The 19,721-nt window shown below is 42.8% G+C and overlaps 2 protein-coding genes across 4 annotated transcripts; one reads left to right on the top strand and one right to left on the bottom strand.

The window, feature by feature from the left end:
• Positions 1-2,514: 2,514 nt before the first annotated feature.
• LOC116617779 lies at positions 2,515-15,384 on the top strand. Its single transcript, XM_032380755.2, has 11 exons — positions 2,515-2,848; positions 5,261-5,418; positions 7,111-7,233; positions 7,720-7,785; positions 8,296-8,404; positions 9,044-9,234; positions 9,608-9,724; positions 10,474-10,584; positions 11,805-11,968; positions 13,439-13,526; positions 14,050-15,384. Exons 1-11 carry the CDS (start codon positions 2,698-2,700, stop codon positions 14,146-14,148), a joined length of 1,377 nt encoding a protein of 458 aa, XP_032236646.1. The 5' UTR covers positions 2,515-2,697; the 3' UTR covers positions 14,149-15,384.
• On the bottom strand, positions 4,374-19,031 carry LOC5511455 (protein BTN1). Of its 3 annotated transcripts, none has more exons than XM_032380756.2 (3): positions 18,338-19,029; positions 17,639-17,815; positions 15,501-16,409 (listed from the first exon to the last, which is right to left on the bottom strand). In XM_032380756.2, exons 2-3 carry the CDS (start codon positions 17,793-17,795, stop codon positions 15,577-15,579), a joined length of 990 nt encoding a protein of 329 aa, XP_032236647.2. In that variant the 5' UTR covers positions 17,796-17,815; positions 18,338-19,029; the 3' UTR covers positions 15,501-15,576. The 3 variants fall into 3 exon arrangements, with proteins under 3 accessions (XP_048590357.1, XP_032236647.2, XP_048590356.1); XM_048734399.1 differs by having other exon boundaries at positions 17,639-18,461; positions 18,822-19,024; XM_048734400.1 differs by lacking the exon at positions 15,501-16,409 and adding an exon at positions 4,374-4,564 and having other exon boundaries at positions 17,639-19,031.
• Positions 19,032-19,721: the final 690 nt, after the last annotated feature.

The raw sequence follows: 19,721 nt of genomic DNA, 5'->3' as shown, positions 1-19,721 counted from the left end.
ACGTCCACCACTAGCTACACGTCCACCACTAGCTACACGTCCACCACTAGCTACACGTGCACCACTAGCTACACGTCCACCACTAGCTACACGTCCACCACTAGCTACACGCCCACCCCGAGCTACACGTCCACCACTAGCTACACGCCCACCCCGAGCTACACGTCCACCACTAGCTACACGTCCACCACTAGCTACACGTCCACCCCTAGCTACACGTGCACCACTAGCTACACGTGCACCACTAGCTACACGTGCACCACTAGCTACACGCCAACCACTAGCTACACGCCCACCACTAGCTACACGTCCACCCCTAGCTACACGTGCACCACTAGCTACACGTGCACCACTAGCTACACGTGCACCACTAGCTACACGCCAACCACTAGCTACACGCCCACCACTAGCTACACGTACACCCCTAGCTACACGTCCACCACTAGCTACACGTGCACCCCTAGCTACACGCCCACCACTAGCTAGACGCCCACCACTAGCTACACGTCCACCACTAGCTACACGTCCACCACTAGCTACACGTCCACCACTAGCTACACGTCCACCACTAGCTACACGCCCACCACTAGCTACACGTGCACCACTAGCTACACGTCCACCCCTAGCTACACGTCCACCACTAGCTACACGCCCACCACTAGCTACACGCCCACCCCTAGCTACACGCCCACCCCTAGCTACACGTCCACCACTAGCTACACGTGCAACAATTGCTACACGTGCAACACTAGCTACACGTCCACCACTAGCTACACGTCCACCACTAGCTACACGTCCACCACTAGCTACACGTCCACCACTAGCTACACGTCCACCACTAGCTACACGTCCACCACTAGCTATACGTCCACCACTAGCTACACGTCCACCACTAGCTACACGTCCACCACTAACTACACGTCCACCACTAGCTACACGTCCACAACTAGCTACGCGACCACCACTAGCTTGACGTCCACCACTAGCTACGCGACCACCACTAGCTTGACGTCCACCACTAGCTACACGTCCACCACTAGCTACACGTCCACCACTAGCTACACGCCCACCACTAGCTACACGCCCACCACTAGCTACACGTCCACAACTAGCTACACGCCCACCACTAGCTACACGTCCACCACTAGCTACACGTCCACCACTAGCTACGCGACCACCACTAGCTTGACGTCCACCACTAGCTACACGTCCACCACTAGCTACACGTCCACCACTAGCTACACGTCCACCACTAGCTACACGCCCACCACTAGCTACACGCCCACCACTAGCTACACGTGCACCACTAGCTACACGTCCACCACTAGCTACACGTGCACCACTAGCTACACGTGCACCCCTAGCTACACGTCCACCACTAGCTACACGCCCACCACTAGCTACACGCCCACCCCTAGCTACACGCCCACCACTAGCTACACGCCCACCACTAGCTACACGCCCACCACTAGCTACACGTGCACCACTAGCTACACGTGCACCCCTAGCTACACGTCCACCACTAGCTACACGCCCACCACTAGCTACACGTCCACCACTAGCTACACGTCCACCACTAGCTACACGCCCACCACTAGCTACACGTCCACCCCTAGCTACACGCCCACCACTAGCTACACGTCCACCACTAGCTACACGCCCACCACTAGCTACACACCCACCACTAGCTACACGCCCACCACTAGCTACACGCCAACCACTAGCTACACGTCCACCACTAGCTACACCACTAGCCAGTATTGGTTAGGAATTTTAGCACATTAATAATTGCCCGTATAATGATCGGGACGATTTTTTCCCCAAGCATCCCTACCAGCGCCTTAAAAAAATTCCCAGCAGAACCAGCAGAACATTCGGGAGGATTTTTTTTCCAGCAACCGAGGGGTCTAACATCTTCCTAGCCAGCAAAAAAATAGGCTTCGGAACAGATATTTTGCGGAGCAGATCCGTTTGTGCCCTTTCTCCATGCACAAGGAGGTAAGCCAGGATCCCTGTCCTCTGGGATGGACAGATGGAAGAGCGGTTCTCTCTCCAAAAGTCCCACTCTCTAATATCCATCGCGCCCTGCACTCAAGTAACTTGTTTTATTAGGCATTATTTGCACGATTATTTGCACGATTATTTGCACGATTATTTGCACGATTATTTGCACGATTATTTGCACGATTATTTGCACGATTATTTGCACGATTATTTGCACGATTATTTGCACGATTATTTGCACGATTATTTGCACGATTTTTTTTTATGTTAATCTGGCCCAATGATGCTGTTCTCGGTTTTTCGGTTTCAGGAAGTTTAATTCCCTATGTGAAAAATGACCCCCAAACTGCGATATTTAAGTCTCGCGAAATACGACATTTTTTTTCCACGCGAAAATAGGTAGCCTGCGTGCAGCCGGAAATAGTTAACTATTTCCGGCTGTACGCAGGCTAGAAAATAGGATGCATTATTTGCTTTCACACTGAAGGGCTCCCTGTGGCAAGCCCAGCCTCGACTCGGTTTCCAATAAACAAAACCATTTTGGTTTGGTTCTTGGTTCTTATTCTGCTGTTATGCCGTAGTTTCATCTCTTTACTCTTGATATTTTTAGACATACATCAGGCTATGTAAAGGAAGGATTCTGGAGCTAAATCCATCGAGAATTTCGTGGCTTTGTAAGCGATTATACTCAAGATGAAAGATAAACCGGCAGCATGTCAGAGCGACAAGGAACAAGAGATCAAAATTATACTTGGATCAAAAGACGAAGTCGACTTTAGCCTGATAGAAAAGGATGGCCACATTATCGCTTCGTTCTTTCACGAGGAGGACTTTGCTGTTCCAGGTATCTTTCTGTTAAATTTAAATTTATTTACTTCCAAATTGTGTTTGGGAATCCGAATTTGTTGTGATCTTTTATTGATACCTTAATTTCTAATACTTGAAACTAACTAATTGGGTTACTTTAATTAAGCCTCAATGATATTTAACTTATGTACTATTTTTAATATATAGATTTAGGCACTGCCTAAAAGCGGAGCCAGCTTTATTACCCTATTTTCATATTGGGAATCTTTGGGCAGTTTAGGGGTATGACCCCCTGAAGAATAGAGCTTCTAGGCTAGAATTTCCTTTGAAAATAAAAAAGAGATCCATAATAATAATATTTACCTCAGTCTATATGCTTTAAAAAGACTAAAGTGCTGTATGCTTAAATCCCCCCCCCCCCCCCCCCACTTTTCATACATGTTACTTGTTTGAAATTCACTGTCCAAGCTGGATTTTATTTTATCTCAGCTATTTCTCCCACCTTAATGAAATGCTGAACCTCCTCCCTATCACTTCTTTTGCAGCCAAAAAGATATTGCTGATATTTTAGTTTTATTTATTAACAGTGCTCTGTGTAGCTTCATTTGATAGACAACTGATACTGAGCGGATATTTCCTATTTTACATTTCTATAATCAAATAATCTAACATATATGCCTTGCCATGTACAGCATTACTCAGTTTTTTTGTTAAGTACAGCTAAGAAGATCAAGAGACTTCAGCAGATGTTTGCGGCAAGAGAGCCCAACATTTTGTACCCAAAAATACCTATGTAAAATTTCAGCTATTTTTAAAACACAGTACAGGTACAGGTACCAAATTGCTGGAAGATGCAACTACAAATCTTTGTGAATACAAATACATCAATTCACTATCCTTTTCCTTCTTCAGTCTAACAGCACAGTTATATCATTCTTTGATGTTAACCTCCCAGTTAAAACCCCAGACAAAGTTAGCATAGATAAGAAAAGAGAAATCACATTTGACAATATCCATGAAGGAGGGGCAGGGCTCCTCCTAAAATAGTCAGATGGGGTTGTTTGTCCTATCTTAAGGGTAAGAAATTATGCTAACTGCTTTTCCTTAGGGAGTGTTCAAGGTGGAACCCACCTTGACTGTTCATGTTGTTTGCCTTGTGGTGTTCGCTCGTTTAGGAGAACAATTCCGTATTTTAGCTTTCATAAATAAAACTTTTCTTTTTTGATTTTTGCTCTGTAACATCATAATGAGAATAGTAGTGCCGAGCCTCGACAATTCCCTGATAAATGCTGCTGGTTTTGTTGCCTTTTATAAAGTTTTCAACCACCGCACCAGGTGAAGAAGTCGAGCCGATATTCCGAGCTTGTAAGAAAAAAGCAGTTCCTACAAAGCAGTAGACAGGTGTATCCTTCAAATTCTTATTTTCATACGGCCATTTGACTGGATTTGACTTTTTTCTTCAATTCTTCCCTGCCAGCTTGTGTTCCGTTGATCGTTTGATGTCGAAAGGCAGAATAGGTTTAGTCCCCCCCGGCTTTGCAAGCCCCTTCACCCCTCCCCCCCCAGTTCCTGTCGGAGCCAGTCTGTCATTGGTTTAGAGTGATGAATCAATTAGCTGGCCTGGTTGCATGAGCTGGTCACGTGAGTGGTACAGCCAGCTGACAGCGTGACGTCATTGACCACAAATTTTGAGTCGCCTAGTTTATGACCAATTTCTATACCTATGGAGCTCCACGCGCGGCCTGCAGCTGCTCTATAACACAAAAAATGCAAAAGTGTCATAAATGCTGCTAAACTAAGGACTCTAGTTAAAGGCAACATTTTGTCGCTTTTTGTACTTGAAGGTGGACTGGGGGCAGTTTTCCCCAATACAAGTGTAAAAATATTGACTGCAAATACAGTATAAACAATGTAAAAAAAGTCTGAACCTATGTTTGTAGAGGGACAGACCCACACAATGGGTGGGTAGAAGAGAGTGGTAAAAAGTATTGATAAAGATCCTAATAATTTCCAAATGAAAATGAGATGCTATTCAGGACAGAGTGACATGTATATCCCATATCTTCTCCGAAACCTGCCCTAGGCAAGGAGCTTTTTATTCAGAATTCAACAGCTATACAAGAAAAATACAGAATTCACCAGGAAGATGTACAGGGAAAAAATGAAAAGTCTAATTTTTTGAAAACTTTGAAACTGGGATATGGTAAGCAGGATGAACAATTTTAAAGCAGATAGTAGAAAAAATACTTGTTGTCCCCGTGTAGTATGGTGTATTTTTGTTTTTTTGATTCCTCTTTTAGCATAGGCTAAATTACAATAACTATGTGTAAGGGGTACTACCAACAAACCCACCCCCCCCCATACCCCCTCCGCACCTTAACCCTTACCATGATATTAGTATCGAGTTTTAGCATAAACGTGAATTATTGAAGTTTAATTTTCTTTACAGGAGGTTACTTTTTGTACTCCATTAATGATCACCCGATGCATGGTGCCTCCGGAACATTCTTAAAAGATGTCAAAGAAATGATAGAGTGTCCCGACAGTTACCCCATAACCCTGGTCTTCAAGAGTGAAGCTTGTCACAAAAGCAAGAAAAAGCTTACAGTGCGTTTGTAGTACCATAACAGCTTAGGGGTAGAAATATGGTCTCCAGAATTTATAAATGCTCGCATAATAAGCAGTTGCTTGAATCACTTGCTAAAACCATCACAGTGCTTCTTGTATAGGCTGATTTGATCTGTCACATGAGACAAAACATACAGTAACTCAACATATTCCCTCTGTTACAAATGGTGTAACTGAAGGGTACTAATTCACCCAAGACCTGATATCCTAAAGGATCTTAAAACACAAACGTGCACTATAAACAGGGCTTCTGAAATTAAGCGCTTGTGCGGAAGCGCGTAATTTGGCTTTTTCCGCGTAATCCACAAATTTCCGCGTAATCCCGCGTAATTTAACTAAATTTTGAAAGACAAAACATTTAATTGCACAGCTGATGTGTTCTTTTAGAGGGTTCTTACCTCTATTTCCCGTAAAAAAAGATAGAGATATTCCTAGTAAGAGTGCGATATTTCGAACTGAATTTCAAAAACAAATAAAATGACTAGGCGTTCTTTGCTAAACCGCGAAAGCCTAGGACTAATAATAAAATACCTTTTTTAATTGGCTGGTGGCTATGAGCCAATGAAAACTTGCCTAAGTATTTTCGCGCAAAAAATAACCTTTTCAATTTACTTCGGTACAAAATGTAGTTTGGGCGTAACAGTTGATATTCCGTGTAATTTAGCGCGTAATTCAGTAAAGAAACTCGCAAAATTTTGATTTTTAAAGAAAAATGTATTGCAAAATACCGCGTAATTTAGCAGGTAATGATCGATTTTCCGCGTGATTTAGCGCGTAATTTAGCAAAGAATCCCACGTTATTTTGAGTTTTTTTCCACGTAATTCCAAAAGCCCTGTATAAAAGTGACTTGCCTTAGGCAAGCTGTCATTCGTCATCTGACTTCGCTAAGTGCAGAGCTCCGTGGAGAGAATCCAGAAAGCTATAGAGTTCAAAATTGGCAGAAAACACACCTTGAAGTAAACACAGTCTATTTGTTAGCCTTTTCTTATAACAAACAAAAAATAAAGGCTAATTATATTGGTTTTGACACGATGAATTTTTCAATGTTTGTCCACGCGCCCACCTGAATGACGCCATTTCAAATGAGCGTGCACATGCTGTTTATGAATTTTATTTTTCAATTCATACAAGCATGCGCTGTTTAATTTCTCAATGACAATTTTTGTTCTTGTTTTTGTAGAGAATTGAAAAATACTTTCCCGAATATGCCTGATAGTTCTTTAACATTCTTTTTGTACTTTAAAGTTGTCTTTAGTTTGCCATACGCCTGTTTTTTTTTTTTTTTTGCTGTATTTTCTTCTGGCAGTTTAAGAGGTCCACACTCATTGAAGTCTAGCTGTAAATGATGACGACTTGCTAAAAAGGGGGCTATCCCTTTTATAGCGCACGTTTGTGTTTAAGACCTTTTTTTCTAGATTAGATCAAAATCAAATAGCAAATATTTTTATATTTGCTCAGTTTTTTTCCAAAATACTTGCTAATCGCAGGAAGCAAAAAGTTTTAGTGTTTGTGATTATAAAAAAAATGTCATGCTCCCCAATACTCGTAAATGCACCCGTTACTCGCAAATACTCGCCAAAGATCATTTGCAACCCCTTCTCTATTAAGCCACAACCTGTATTTAAATATGATTTAAATATTCCTTATCCTAATTATCTCTCAAACTATAGCTACCTGTGCCAGATGACTTCCTTGGTGAAATTCCAAAGTTGAGTGAAGCAGAAATAATAGAATACATGGAGCTAGCTAAATCCTGGGCACCTAATTTGCTAGAAGCAGCTAAAGCAACAGAGGTACTGTGACTATTTCTTTATAATATATTTTCCCTGTAATGGGACAATGAATTTAAGGCCAAGTTTTATGATCAGGTCAAATATTGTATGTTGTGATGGACACAGGAGTTCAAGGTGGTTCAAGCTCTTAAAATGTAAAGCTTTATGTCTTCTTTAATACAATTCAAAAAAGATTTGTATAAAAGAACGTCCTTTTAAGGTTTTTTTTGTATGTTGGATGAAATATGCTAATTGCACAATGGCTTTATTTGCTGCTAGCATAGATTTATGATTTTGTATACCCTTAACTAAATCGGAGTTGTAAGCTGTATCTACTCACTTATTGTGGCATTTTCTCTTTATGCTTCTTTCCCTAGCTTGTATAACTTCTAAATTTTCTCCCATTTGAGCAAATCTACCAATTAAGTGGGTGGTTTCCCTAAACCTTCAGTATAACACCCCCAGCTTTTTGGCTGATAGGGAGTAGTAATTTTTGTTTATTTCCAGGGCTTCAAGTTCGTGAAAAGACAGGATGAGGTGGATATTTACATAGGAACACAGAGTGACAAAAAGGTGACAGGGGGTTGGATGGCTTTTGAGAAGTCAAATTGAGAAGTCAAATTGCTTGCCATTAATGGAAGCACCAATGGCCTTAAGTGTGTTAGCGCGTCAGCATCTCTCTGCTGGAATTGAATTTATTTCTCCTGTGTTCCCAGGGCCCTGAGATATGCACACCAAACCGTTTTTAAACTGGTATTATTGGGTGCACTATAAGGCATTTCTTTGCCATGCCTGTTATTGGGAATTTCATGTCAACATGATATCGTATTGTAACCTCCTGGTTGACTCCTGGTTTTGGACCAAATCTTCTGTTCGTCTCCCTATTTTGAAATGAAATCCCTGAACCCTCCCTTCCTGCCCCCTCCCCACAAAAAGAGATTAAAAGGTATTTTATTTCGCAAATTACTCTAATTATTATATAACATTTTCCCAGTGGTTTATTGTGTGTAATAGGTTCTTTGGGCGACTATATAGACTTGTTTTAAACTCTTGCCTGTGTTACAAGTGTTCTTTATTCCCCAGATTCAGCTTGTGAGGGGTTCAACTCTTGTCAAATGTACCAAGGATGAAATGAGGGCTTTCATGATCTCTCACACAACAGATTCATTCAGGAGGCTTTTCCACATGATAGGTGATTGCATCTAACAAGTTGAGGGAAGGAGATCTTACATACACACATACTACTAGACCGAGAGGGGAGGGGATCTTATGTACACACATCCTACTAGACCGAGAGGGAAGGGGATCTTATGTACACACATCCTACTAGACCGAGAGGGAAGGGGATCTTATGTACACACATCCTACTAGACCGAGAGGGGAGGGGATCTTATGTACCCATTTCCTACTAGACCTGGAGGAAAGGAGATCTTACATACCCACATCCTTTACCTAATGGGGAGAGGGGGGGAGGGGGGATTCTACACAAAACAGTTTATTTCAAGAGGCTTTTCCACATGATTGTTAATTGACGGTACCCTACTAGACATAGTATGGAAGGGGTATTTTATGTATCCACATCCTACTAGACCTAGAGGGGAGTGGGTAATGGTTCTACGCACAACAGATCCATTCATGAAGCATTTCTTTATTAGTACTCTACTGGCCCTAGCGAGGAGGGTGTGGCTTTTCTATATATATGATGATATCCTACTAGACCTAGAGGGTAGGGGGGGTCTCTACTAGCCGTTTATGGGAGGGGAGGTGATCCCAAACAAAACACTTTGACATGTGAAGATTTAAAATAAACCCTATTGTTGTTCCTTTCCAGATGTTAATTTTGTTGATGGATTAATGTTACATCAGTTTCCTAGTGGGTACAAACACCCAAATGTACCATTCTTTTCTATCAAATGGGCCATTATTGGGCAGCCCGGCCCAATCTGGTCTCGAGATGTCTGTTGGTTGGAGTATGGTGACATAGTAACTGATGATGATGGGAAGGAAGTTGGCTTTGGAGTGGTAGGTATACAGCGACTCTCTGCTAATCAACAGTAGACAGCTGTACAGGTACGAGGATAAGAAAAAGTCTCATTTTTTGGAGTCGGAAAGCTGATATACATCATCACAAATTGTATTAGATTTGCAAAAAGTTTAATGTTTTTAAAAGGCTTCAACTTTCAGATAAATTCCAGATAAATATTAAAAACCTCCAATCAGTAAGTTCTAGCAATTTTTATGATTTGATTGATGGCTTTTTTTTTACTGATAAAGTAATATATTTGTGCAAATTCATCCTGGTATTTAATTTTAAAATTCTAGGTCTTAAAAAGTATGTAAAAGCTTTATGTATGTTACAAACAAGCTCATTAAAAAGTTTTTTTTTATATAATAGGGATCGTCTGTCAGTCGGCCCGAATGCCCTCCCATGGATCACTACCACCTCGTGAGGGCAGACCTCATGTGCACAGGTTACGTCTTTAGGCCGTCAGATGATGCCGACTACATGGAGGTGAGCAGACATGGACCTAAGACAGGATTTGCTGAGCGGGGGAGGGCTAGGGGGAAAGGGTAGTATTGTGAACCTGAGACAGGATTTGCTGAGCGGGGGAGGACTAGGGGGAAAGTGTAGTATTGTGAACCTGAGACAGGATTTGCTGAGCGGGGGAGGGCTAAGGGGGGAAGGGTAGTATTGTGATCCTAAGACAGGATTTGTTGAGCGGGGGAGGACTAGGGGGAAAGGGTAGTATTGTGATGCTAAGACAGGATTTGTTGAGCGGGGGAGGGCTAGGGGGAAAGGGTAGTATTGTGAACCTGAGACAAGATTTGCTGAGAAGGGGAGGGCTAGGGGGAAAGGGTAGTATTGTGATCCTAAGACAGGATTTGTTGAGCGGGGGAGGGCTAGGGGGAAAGGGTAGTATTGTGATCCTAAGACAGGATTTGCTGAGTGGGGGAGGACTAGGGGGAAAGATAGTATTATTACCCCACACACAGAATAGAATCTTAGATTGGAGAGATAGGAATCAGGCAAGCCATCCAGATGAGGACGGATTCACAGTTCCCAATACACTAATACAGGGAGCCACGTTTTTACACCACCCCACCCCCACCACCCCAAATTGACCTGACATGGGGCTGAGCCCGGTCCACTGGCTTGAGAGACAAAGCCCGTACCTTCCAAAGGGGACTCGGGGAGCCCGTTTTTTTTTCTTATGATTTAACTGAAATCCTGGGGGCTGTAATGAAATACTCTTGTTGCAGGTGACATATGTCATGCAGGCTGACCCGAAGGGCTGGATCCCGACATGGGCCGTCAGCCTCTTCGCCTGGCAGGAAGCCCTTAACCTTGCTAGGATCCGCAAACATGCTGAGGTACGTAGGACATGCTGAGGTACGTAGGACATGCTGAGGTACGTAGGGCGCACTAAGGTACGTAGGACATGCTGAGGTACGTAGGACATGCTGAGGTACATAGGACATGCTGAGGTACGTAGGACATGCTGAGGTACGTAGGACATGCTGAGGTACGTAGGACATGCTGAGGTACATAGGACATGCTGAGGTACGTATGACATGCTGAGGTACGTAGGACATGCTGAGGTACGTAGGACATGCTGAGGTACGTAGGACATGCTGAGGTACGTAGGACATGTGAGGAAGGTAGGACATGCTGAGGTACGTAGGACATGCTGAGGTACGTAGGACATGTGAGGAAGGTAGGACATGCTGAGGTACGTAGGACATGCTGAGGTACGTAGGACATGCTGAGGTACGTAGGACATGCTGAGGACCTTTTATCATAAATGCTTGAAGAACCTGTGCTTCACGACTGCACAGATAAAAACTCGACTTGACATTTCCCACACGATGTCTTACAAAACTTACAAAGCAAATCTCTCAATTAGCGTCACGTGGTAATGTATACGTCATCAAAAGTGATCGATTCACGAAATATTCGCATCACTTCATACACCTTTATACTACCGACACTTTTAATGCTTTTGGCGGTTATTTTTATTTTGTATAAGCTTGACCTCCATTAAGCGGTGGAAGAAGCCAGAATGCGATTTAGCACCTAGAAATTGTCAGGGGGGAGTCCGCAGAAAACTGCAGCAAAGTATCATTGGTATTATCATGACATTATAATTTAATCATTTTCATCATCATCAATATAGTCTCCTTGTTACACACTTGTTCTCCTCATAAACACCAAATGCTGGTACTCGACTCTGGTACTGCTTGACTTGACTATTAAAACTCCTTTTTGAAAAATCTGCCCTGAAGAAGTCTTAATAAATACAGATGACCATTTGAATTTGAAAACAATACATGCCCGCTACAGCATTAATAAAAGTATTACATAATTACAACTATCTTACAATTAAAAGATAGATAGATAAAGATTTCTTTTCCTTTTTTTATGCATGAATCGATGGTTTTGCTTGTTTCCCTTTTTTCTTTCCTTCTCAACTTGGCGTCTTTGTTTTTTACAGTTTCTAGGCCATTGTCAGTTATCATACCATTATTAAGCATTCCATTACGACTCGATTGCATTTTGCACTGTCAGCTTAGTAGGTGTGTCTTATTCCTAGGGCATCCACTCGGCGCAAGTGCGCATGTCTGGACACGAGCGTCAAGGCGCTGCCGTACAGGGAGTATTCATCCCACATGGCAAGCAACACACCATAGCATTGCATGTGTCGGAGAGCGATGCAAGCCTCACGTTTGGATTCTGCACTGCTAGTCACGATGTAGGGTAAGATCCTGGTCACGATATAGGGTAACACCCTGGTCACGGTATAGGGTAAGACCCTGGTCACGATATAGGGTAAGACCCTAGTCACGATATAGGGTAAGACCCTGGTCACGATATAGGGTAACACCCAGGTCACGATATAGGGTAACACCATGGTCACGATATAGGGTAAGACACTGGTCACGGTATAGGGGGTAACACCCTGGTCACGATATAGGGTAAGACCCTGGTCACGATATAGGGTAACACCCTGGTCACGGTATAGGGGGTAACCCACTGGTCACGGTATAGGGGGTAACACCCTGGTCACGATATAGGGTAACACCCTGGTCACGATATAGGGTAACACCCTGGTCACGGTATAGGGTAAGACCCTGGTCACGATATAGGGTAACACCCTGGTCACGATATAGGGTAACACCCTGGTCACGATATAGGGTAAGACCCTGGTCACGATATAGGGTAACACCCTGGTCACGATATAGGGTAACACCCTAGTCACGATATAGGGTAACACCCTAGTCACGATATAGGGTAACACCCTAGTCACGATATAGGGTAACACCCTAGTCACGATATAGGGTAACACCCTAGTCACGATATAGGGTAACACCCTGGTCACGATATAGGGTAACACCCTGGTCACGATAAAGGGTAACACCCTGGTCACGGTATAGGGTAACACCCTGGTCACGATATAGGGTAACACCCTGGTCACGATATAGGGTAACACCCTGGTCACGATATAGGGTAACACCCTGGTCACGGTATAGGGTAAGACCCTGGTCACGATATAGGGTAACACCCTGGTCACGATATAGGGTAACACCCTGGTCACGATATAGGGTAACACCCTGGTCACGATATAGGGTAAGACCCTGGTCACGATATAGGGTAACACCCTGGTCACGATATAGGGTAACACCCTAGTCACGATATAGGGTAACACCCTGGTCACGATATAGGGTAACACCCTGGTCACGATATAGGGTAACACCCTGGTCACGATATAGGGTAACACCCTAGTCACGATATAGGGTAACACCCTGGTCACGATATAGGGTAACACCCTGGTCACGCTATAGGGTAACACCCTGGTCACGATATAGGGTAGCACCCTGGTCACGATATAGGGTAACACCCTGGTCACGATATAGGGTAACACCCTGGTTCGGCATAGTGTGATAACTCTACTACTACAACAGATAAGGAGCTATGCAGATGACAGATAGCGTGTGACTCAACTTTTAAATTGCACATAAGGCTGGTTCTCACTAGGACGCAAGCGCAAGCGTTGTTAGCGCAAACGGAAGCGCAACACAAGTGAGAACCGGTCAAGCCGGAAAATTACCTGCGTTGCGCTTGCGCTCACGTCCAAGTGAGAACCAACCTTTGAGGGCTGATGGAAAGTCGATTTCGATATTCAGTCCGTTTATTTTGTAGTGGCCTTCAAACCGTTTCTTTTTATAGATTTCACATTACAGGACTGGCGCCCGAAGGGGAGAAATGGGGCAAAAATACTCGATATCACACGAATGAAGACCCGGTCTATGGCAAGGTAACAAAGAAAAGATGCTCACATAATATTTGTTCGCGTGCGACAGTAAACTACAAGCTATTTGTGCGCATCAGTAAAAATAGATCAGGTGACTTTTTGTATTGTAAAGTCCGGCGCGCTCAGGCAAAATAGAAAATAACAACAAAAAGCAACTTTTTAGCGCTCTACGTATCAACCGGAAATTTTTTTTTCGACGCGCGTGAGAAAGTGTAGTAGAACAAACTATTTGTACGCGTAGATAATAAACCGACGCGGGTGAGAAAGTGTATTAGAACAAACTATTTGTGCGCGTAGATAATAAACCGACGCGCGTGAGAAAGTGTATTAGAACAAACTATTTGTGCGCGTAGATAATAAACAGACGCGCGTGAGAAAGTGTATTAGAACAAACTATTTGTGCGCGTAGATAATAAACAGACGCGCTTGAGAAATTGCATCAACCATATCACAGGAGCGGGATTACAGGCTTCGTCGATGTGGCTCTCTATTCGTTAATTGAAATTTGTTGTTTGCTTGTCTGTAGGTGCGTGTGAAACAAGGCGATTACCAGCTGGTGTTTGATAACTCGTACAGCTGGTTTAAAGCAAAGCAAGTCTACTATTGGTTTAACCTTGCCACATAGCCAGACAAATTATTATTGTAATATAGTAATTCTATTTATATTATCCTTAAAATTTTATCGCATGATATCGTAAATCTTACGGTTTTAATTATCATTTAGTTGTTATCTTTCCGTCGATGTATACTATACAATTGATTTTTATAAAACAATTAGACTCCTCAGGCTCCATAAAACAAGGCGGGAGGTTACTGTCTCAAGAATGGAGATGTTCCTATGTAATAATGGCTATTTAAATGGGATTCGTTCCTATGTTTTCTCAAGAAGGGAGTTGTTCCTATGTAATAATGGCAGGGATGCTCGTAATGAATGTTGATTGAGCTTTTTAGGTTAATTCTTTGTATGGAGTCCCCCCTGAGATAGCGATGCCTTTGGTTGTTTCTGGTTGTTTTTACCTATTGAGAAAATATTATCGATATATAGAAATGAGTGCCTGTGCTCCCATGTGGATTGAATGGTTCTGTGTTGAGCTTGTGTGTTTGGAGAATAGTTCAATAATGAAAAAGCGTGTTATTCTCGATTTATTATAATTTAAAAGTCTGAATGTAGCACACTTCTCCCTATTATTACACTTGCCCTAAACACCTTTCAACTCTTTTTACAGCAGTTCAACCCAATACTAGGAGTAATGAATGATGGGTAAGTCGTTTAAACTTTTTTTTAGCAATTCAACCCAATACTAGGAATAATGAATGATGGGTAAGTCGTCCCACATTCCTCTTTTCCCCCTCTATCGAAGAACTTGAGTTTCAAGATTAACTCTTGTCAAAAGATCCCTGATTCTCGAGACTGTTTAGTATTGGAAGATTATTAGAGAGTAATATCTTGGCACTGGATATCCAGAGTAGTAGGGAAAATTGTTATATGATAGGAATCTTCTGAAATAGTATAGATATATTACAAAAAAGTTGCCAGCACGAATTGCGAAAAGCGATTGCCAAATGGCAGTTCTACGACCGAAAGGTGTTTATGGGTGGTAATTATTTGTAAAGATCAAGGTGATAAATACAAGCTATGTCAAAACCATATATTTATTATATTAAATGGATGGTCGTATGTTTTTTTTCTGAATTTGGAACAAATATTTTGGAACCCATGGGTCCTTGTGGTTGTAGAACTACCTTTGTCAATAATCGACATTTGCCGTTTGCACTAACAACGTTTTTTGAATTAAGTATATTTCATTGTGCAGTGAAAGATATAAAAACGAAAGATGAAATAAACATATTTTTTTACAAACATGGGAATCCTTGTGACTGCGGCATTTTATTCTAATTTCACGCTGGCTTTAATATTACCACGTCTGCCAATGTTCTATACAGGCGTCTGTAATCAATATCACAAAAGGCCCCCCATACGACTTCACAGGTTTTTAATGGTTTACAGTATACAAAGTATGCCTTTAATTTCCCTATCTTGTCATTGTTTATCTTAGAAAGCATGTTTTGGTTTCCAGCACAAAGTATCGTTTGACATTTTCATTTCCCGCGTAATACAATAACGACCATCGGTGATTTCCAAACAATGGGCCCTCATAACGTATTCCATCACAGCCCCTAGAGATGAGCCAACCACGAGGCCGCTTGCAAACGCACCTACCAAAAAAGCGCGGGAAAATTCCCGACGCACCGCTGACACGTTGTCCTTTCCCGATAAGGAAAACGCATTACAGTAAAGCGCGCCCGCGGTCAGCCCAATAAAAAATGAAATTGCGACGACGATCCACACGCTTGGGAGAAAGCGATACCAGCTCGCGAAGAATAGGAAAAGGACGTTAATCCAAATCAAAAGCGCGAAAAGCCAAAGATGGCTTGTAATAAGACGAGAACCGTGCTTCCAACACATCGCGAGGAAACCGTACGAGCGCCCAACCATCTCGCCCACTGCGAAACTCGTGGCGTAATACACGAACTGATCACGTGGAGCAAAGTCGCCACTGGTGCCTTCTGGGAAGGCTAGAGTCGTAACCGCGCCTCCTAAAGCAAGATACTGACCCGCTACGCCAAGGAAGAACGTTGTCGCGTAGACAAAAAGCGATTTGACGATGTGGAGTTTCTCTACTCCTGTGAGAGACTCCTCCGGCGTAGTGTCTGGAGCACCAGAGGTGCTGTAAGGGGTGTGGCTGAGAGGGGTGTAAGGGGCGTGGTCAGTTGAGGGGCTTAGCTTTTTGTCCATGAAATAGAAAACGGCAGGATAGATGAGTGGTAGCCATACAGCTGACAAGAGAGTGTCTCGAGGAGAGACGCAAGCAGACGTGGTCAACACTGAAAGAAAGAAGAATGTTAGAGTATCGGAGATTAGATGTTTTGTATAGGAGGACTTATAAGTAGTCTGGATAAATCAGCCAATGAAGTAAACCTGTAGACAATTTATATAACTAGAGGTTTACCTGGAAATACTAGCCAAGAAAGAATCTAGAAAAATCATATGGTCTGCGTAGGTGTTGTGGAAACAAAGGATTTTAAATCAATCCTGAAAACTTTTGACTTGCTGTCTTTTCTATCAGGATGGCTTTACGCGCGAAAAGGAAACGCCCGCTTTGCAACGCAATGAATACAATAGGCACGATTATTGCACAATATATGGTGGGAGACAGACCGATCGAAAGCGAGTTAGCGTGACGTGACGACTAGCGCGTGACGTAGCAACTGTAGTGTAAGCATATGACCTTTAGGCCTCACTCATCTCCCCTTCATTCCGCGTGAAGGATCGGACGAGAGTATTGGCTGGTCCACAAACGCACAAGCACACCTTATAGCAAACAAACCCCGCTTGGGGAAGTCGTCAGAAAGAACTAACCGCCACAAGATGCAGAATGCATCCCCAGCCACATTTATTTCTATGATGTCGCCTTGCTTATTTATCCTAGTTGGGGCAAAAAAGGTAAAAGTGCTGGATGGTGGATGGGTGGATTCTGAAAGACATAAAATTCCAGTCTTTGCCAAGGAGTGTTTTCCTAAAAGCAATTACGGTAGAAACGTCAGGGAGATGTCCCCAAAAATGCTTCCATGCCTAGCGCTCGATGACAAACTAGCTTAGATAAGACCAACACGTTTTTATGGTCCCAAAAAAGTACAGAAAGCCTAAAACCTTTTTTTTTTTTTCTGACATAGCGAACATTAGTGGTTTTCATCGCACGCGTTCCCGTCCTCGATAGACCATGAAACTTGGGGTTTTCACAAAAACGGCTAAAATGAATCTCATTTTAGACTCATTTTATATATTCGTCTCGTTCTCCTTTCCCTTGTCGTCGTCGCTGCAAAAACGCTATTCATGGCTGGGCTATGGTATCAATATATGCGCCGTGTATTATTCTAAACGCGGCATGCAGTACGAATTCTAAATAGAAGCGCTTATGTAGGAGAAAAATACGTGTCTTTTTTTTTGTCCTGACTTTCTTATTTCTATTCCCCGACTATGTTTCATGCTTCACTGCACGAGGCAGCGTACCGCTAATTGATAAACGCTTTTTTACGATTGCAAGATTACTTACCGGTGTAATATACTGTTCCTACAAGTCCAAACCCCGTACCTCCAGAAAACGCGAACACTGTCTTCTCACTGTAGAAAGCCGTCAAAGGCAAAAGACCAGCTTCCACAAAGAAATACCCCACAGAAGTAACACTTAATCCCGTCAGCTTCCACCACATGTTCCTTGCCAAGGCCACGACTAATATCCCAAAAATAAAGCAGATGACAGTTCCAGTAATTCTTGCTAACGGGGAGAGCGTCGAGATGAAATACGGACAGACGAGCGAAAGCAAGAGGAATGGTCCGTCGGCAAAAAGAATCGTGACGGTTGTTGGAATTTGGGTATTTGCTAGAATGTCTTGCGAACCAGTGAGCAAAGCGGCAAAGATGACATACTCAGTGAAACCGAACATGAAAAATCCAAACAAATTGATAAACCTTTCGTGAAACTTATCTTTCCCGTCTTCCTCCATGGTGGTTTTAATTCAAATTGATGTTAGCGTGGGTCTTCCTTTGATCGTTTGAATATTTTTGCAGGTTTCTCCAAATTACAATTTTGCCTTGCTTCATTGATCATCTTGCTCATCTTGCAGACAAAAAGGATATCTTCTTTGCTTCATTTCGCGATATTTCGTGTCCCCCCAGCCTTGTAATCTCACTTTTCGAAATTAAGAGAATTTGATGCAATTGTGTGATCTGTGTAGTAGTACAGACATCTTACCTTGACAATCAGAGTAGGAAATGCTTGTCCCTTTTGAATGCGTCAGAGCATACAAATCAATGAAGAGTGACCACCACAAGGATCAATGGACACAAAGTAAAATGTTTTGGGCCTAACCGCTCAACTGTGAAATAAACCCGTAAATCAAACACTGAATGATAATGCTTGTAAACAAGCGCACTGCATCCCTGTGGATATTGTACATTGGTGGATATTGAAGCACAGCTGATCGAGAGAGAAATGAAATGCTACTATAACACCCTTGCTATAGAAATAACCGACAAAATGAAATATGCTTTTCTTTTTACGTTAAACGTTTTCAAGAAGAAAGTCTTAACGTGGTAAGCTTTTTACTAAAGCAAGTATTAGTGATTGACAAATGGTTGTGCAGATCGCTAAGTGACTCACTTATCCACAGGGTTTTCATGGTAATTTTCAATATGGCGTATAGAAAATCAGTCGGGATGTATATAAGATGCCTTACACGCTCGAATTTGGCGATAGCCGTTCATTGTCAGATTCCTTTTGATTCCACATCTCATAACACCAATCTGATGCCGGTCATATTAGACTCGGTAAATACTTTAGTTTCGGTCTACCTGTGGAAATACGTCAGCCTCCGCCAAGGTCTTTGTCTAGAGATTACCCAGAAGGCACTGAGAACGAGTTACGCGATGCGCTACAGGTGCTATTATTACCCTGTTACGAAATATCCCCCTGCGAAATGCCGCACACGATGGTACAGGACCGCGTTCCACCGTGCGATCGAGAGTGCGATCCACCGTGCGTTCTAGAGTGCGATCCACCGTGCAATCCACCGTGCGATCGAGAGTGCGATCCACCGTGCGATCCACCGTGCGATCGAGAGTGCGATCGTCTGTGATCACATGGAAAACAGCCTTAAAGAGGGGGGCGTAGGGGGAGGGGGGGGGGGGGGGGAAGCGCACAGAAAAACGCACAGAAACCGCACAGAAAAAAACCAAACCGCAAAACTAAGTCAATAGCTGTAAACCGCGCCGTCTAGAGGAACCGCAATACCGCGGAATAAAATATAAAAAAGTGAAAAACCACGCCGGGTTTAATGCAAAACCGCATTACCGCAAGTCCTTCCTCACCCTGTTTATGCAGACTCGAAACTGTTCCCTCCAGATAATGTAAAAGTTTTTGTTAACCATCTGATTAAATACAGAGAGACTCAACCACAAAAGTAATCAATTTTATTTTAATTTTGTGTAGCAAACAAAGCATGCTTTGTGTTTATTTTTGCAGGTTTCATTTACTTTGATGATTTGTTTAACCTCACTTATTAATGATTCAGACCCTCATTGTATTGTTAATGTCAGGGATTTAGTTTCTTACAGTCTTTTAGAATTTTCTTTCTTTT

Source organism: Nematostella vectensis, chromosome 11 (genome assembly GCF_932526225.1).
Source record: "Nematostella vectensis chromosome 11, jaNemVect1.1, whole genome shotgun sequence".
NCBI classification, from domain to species: Eukaryota; Metazoa; Cnidaria; class Anthozoa; order Actiniaria; family Edwardsiidae; genus Nematostella; species Nematostella vectensis.
This window is presented reverse-complemented; position numbering and strand designations above follow the sequence as displayed.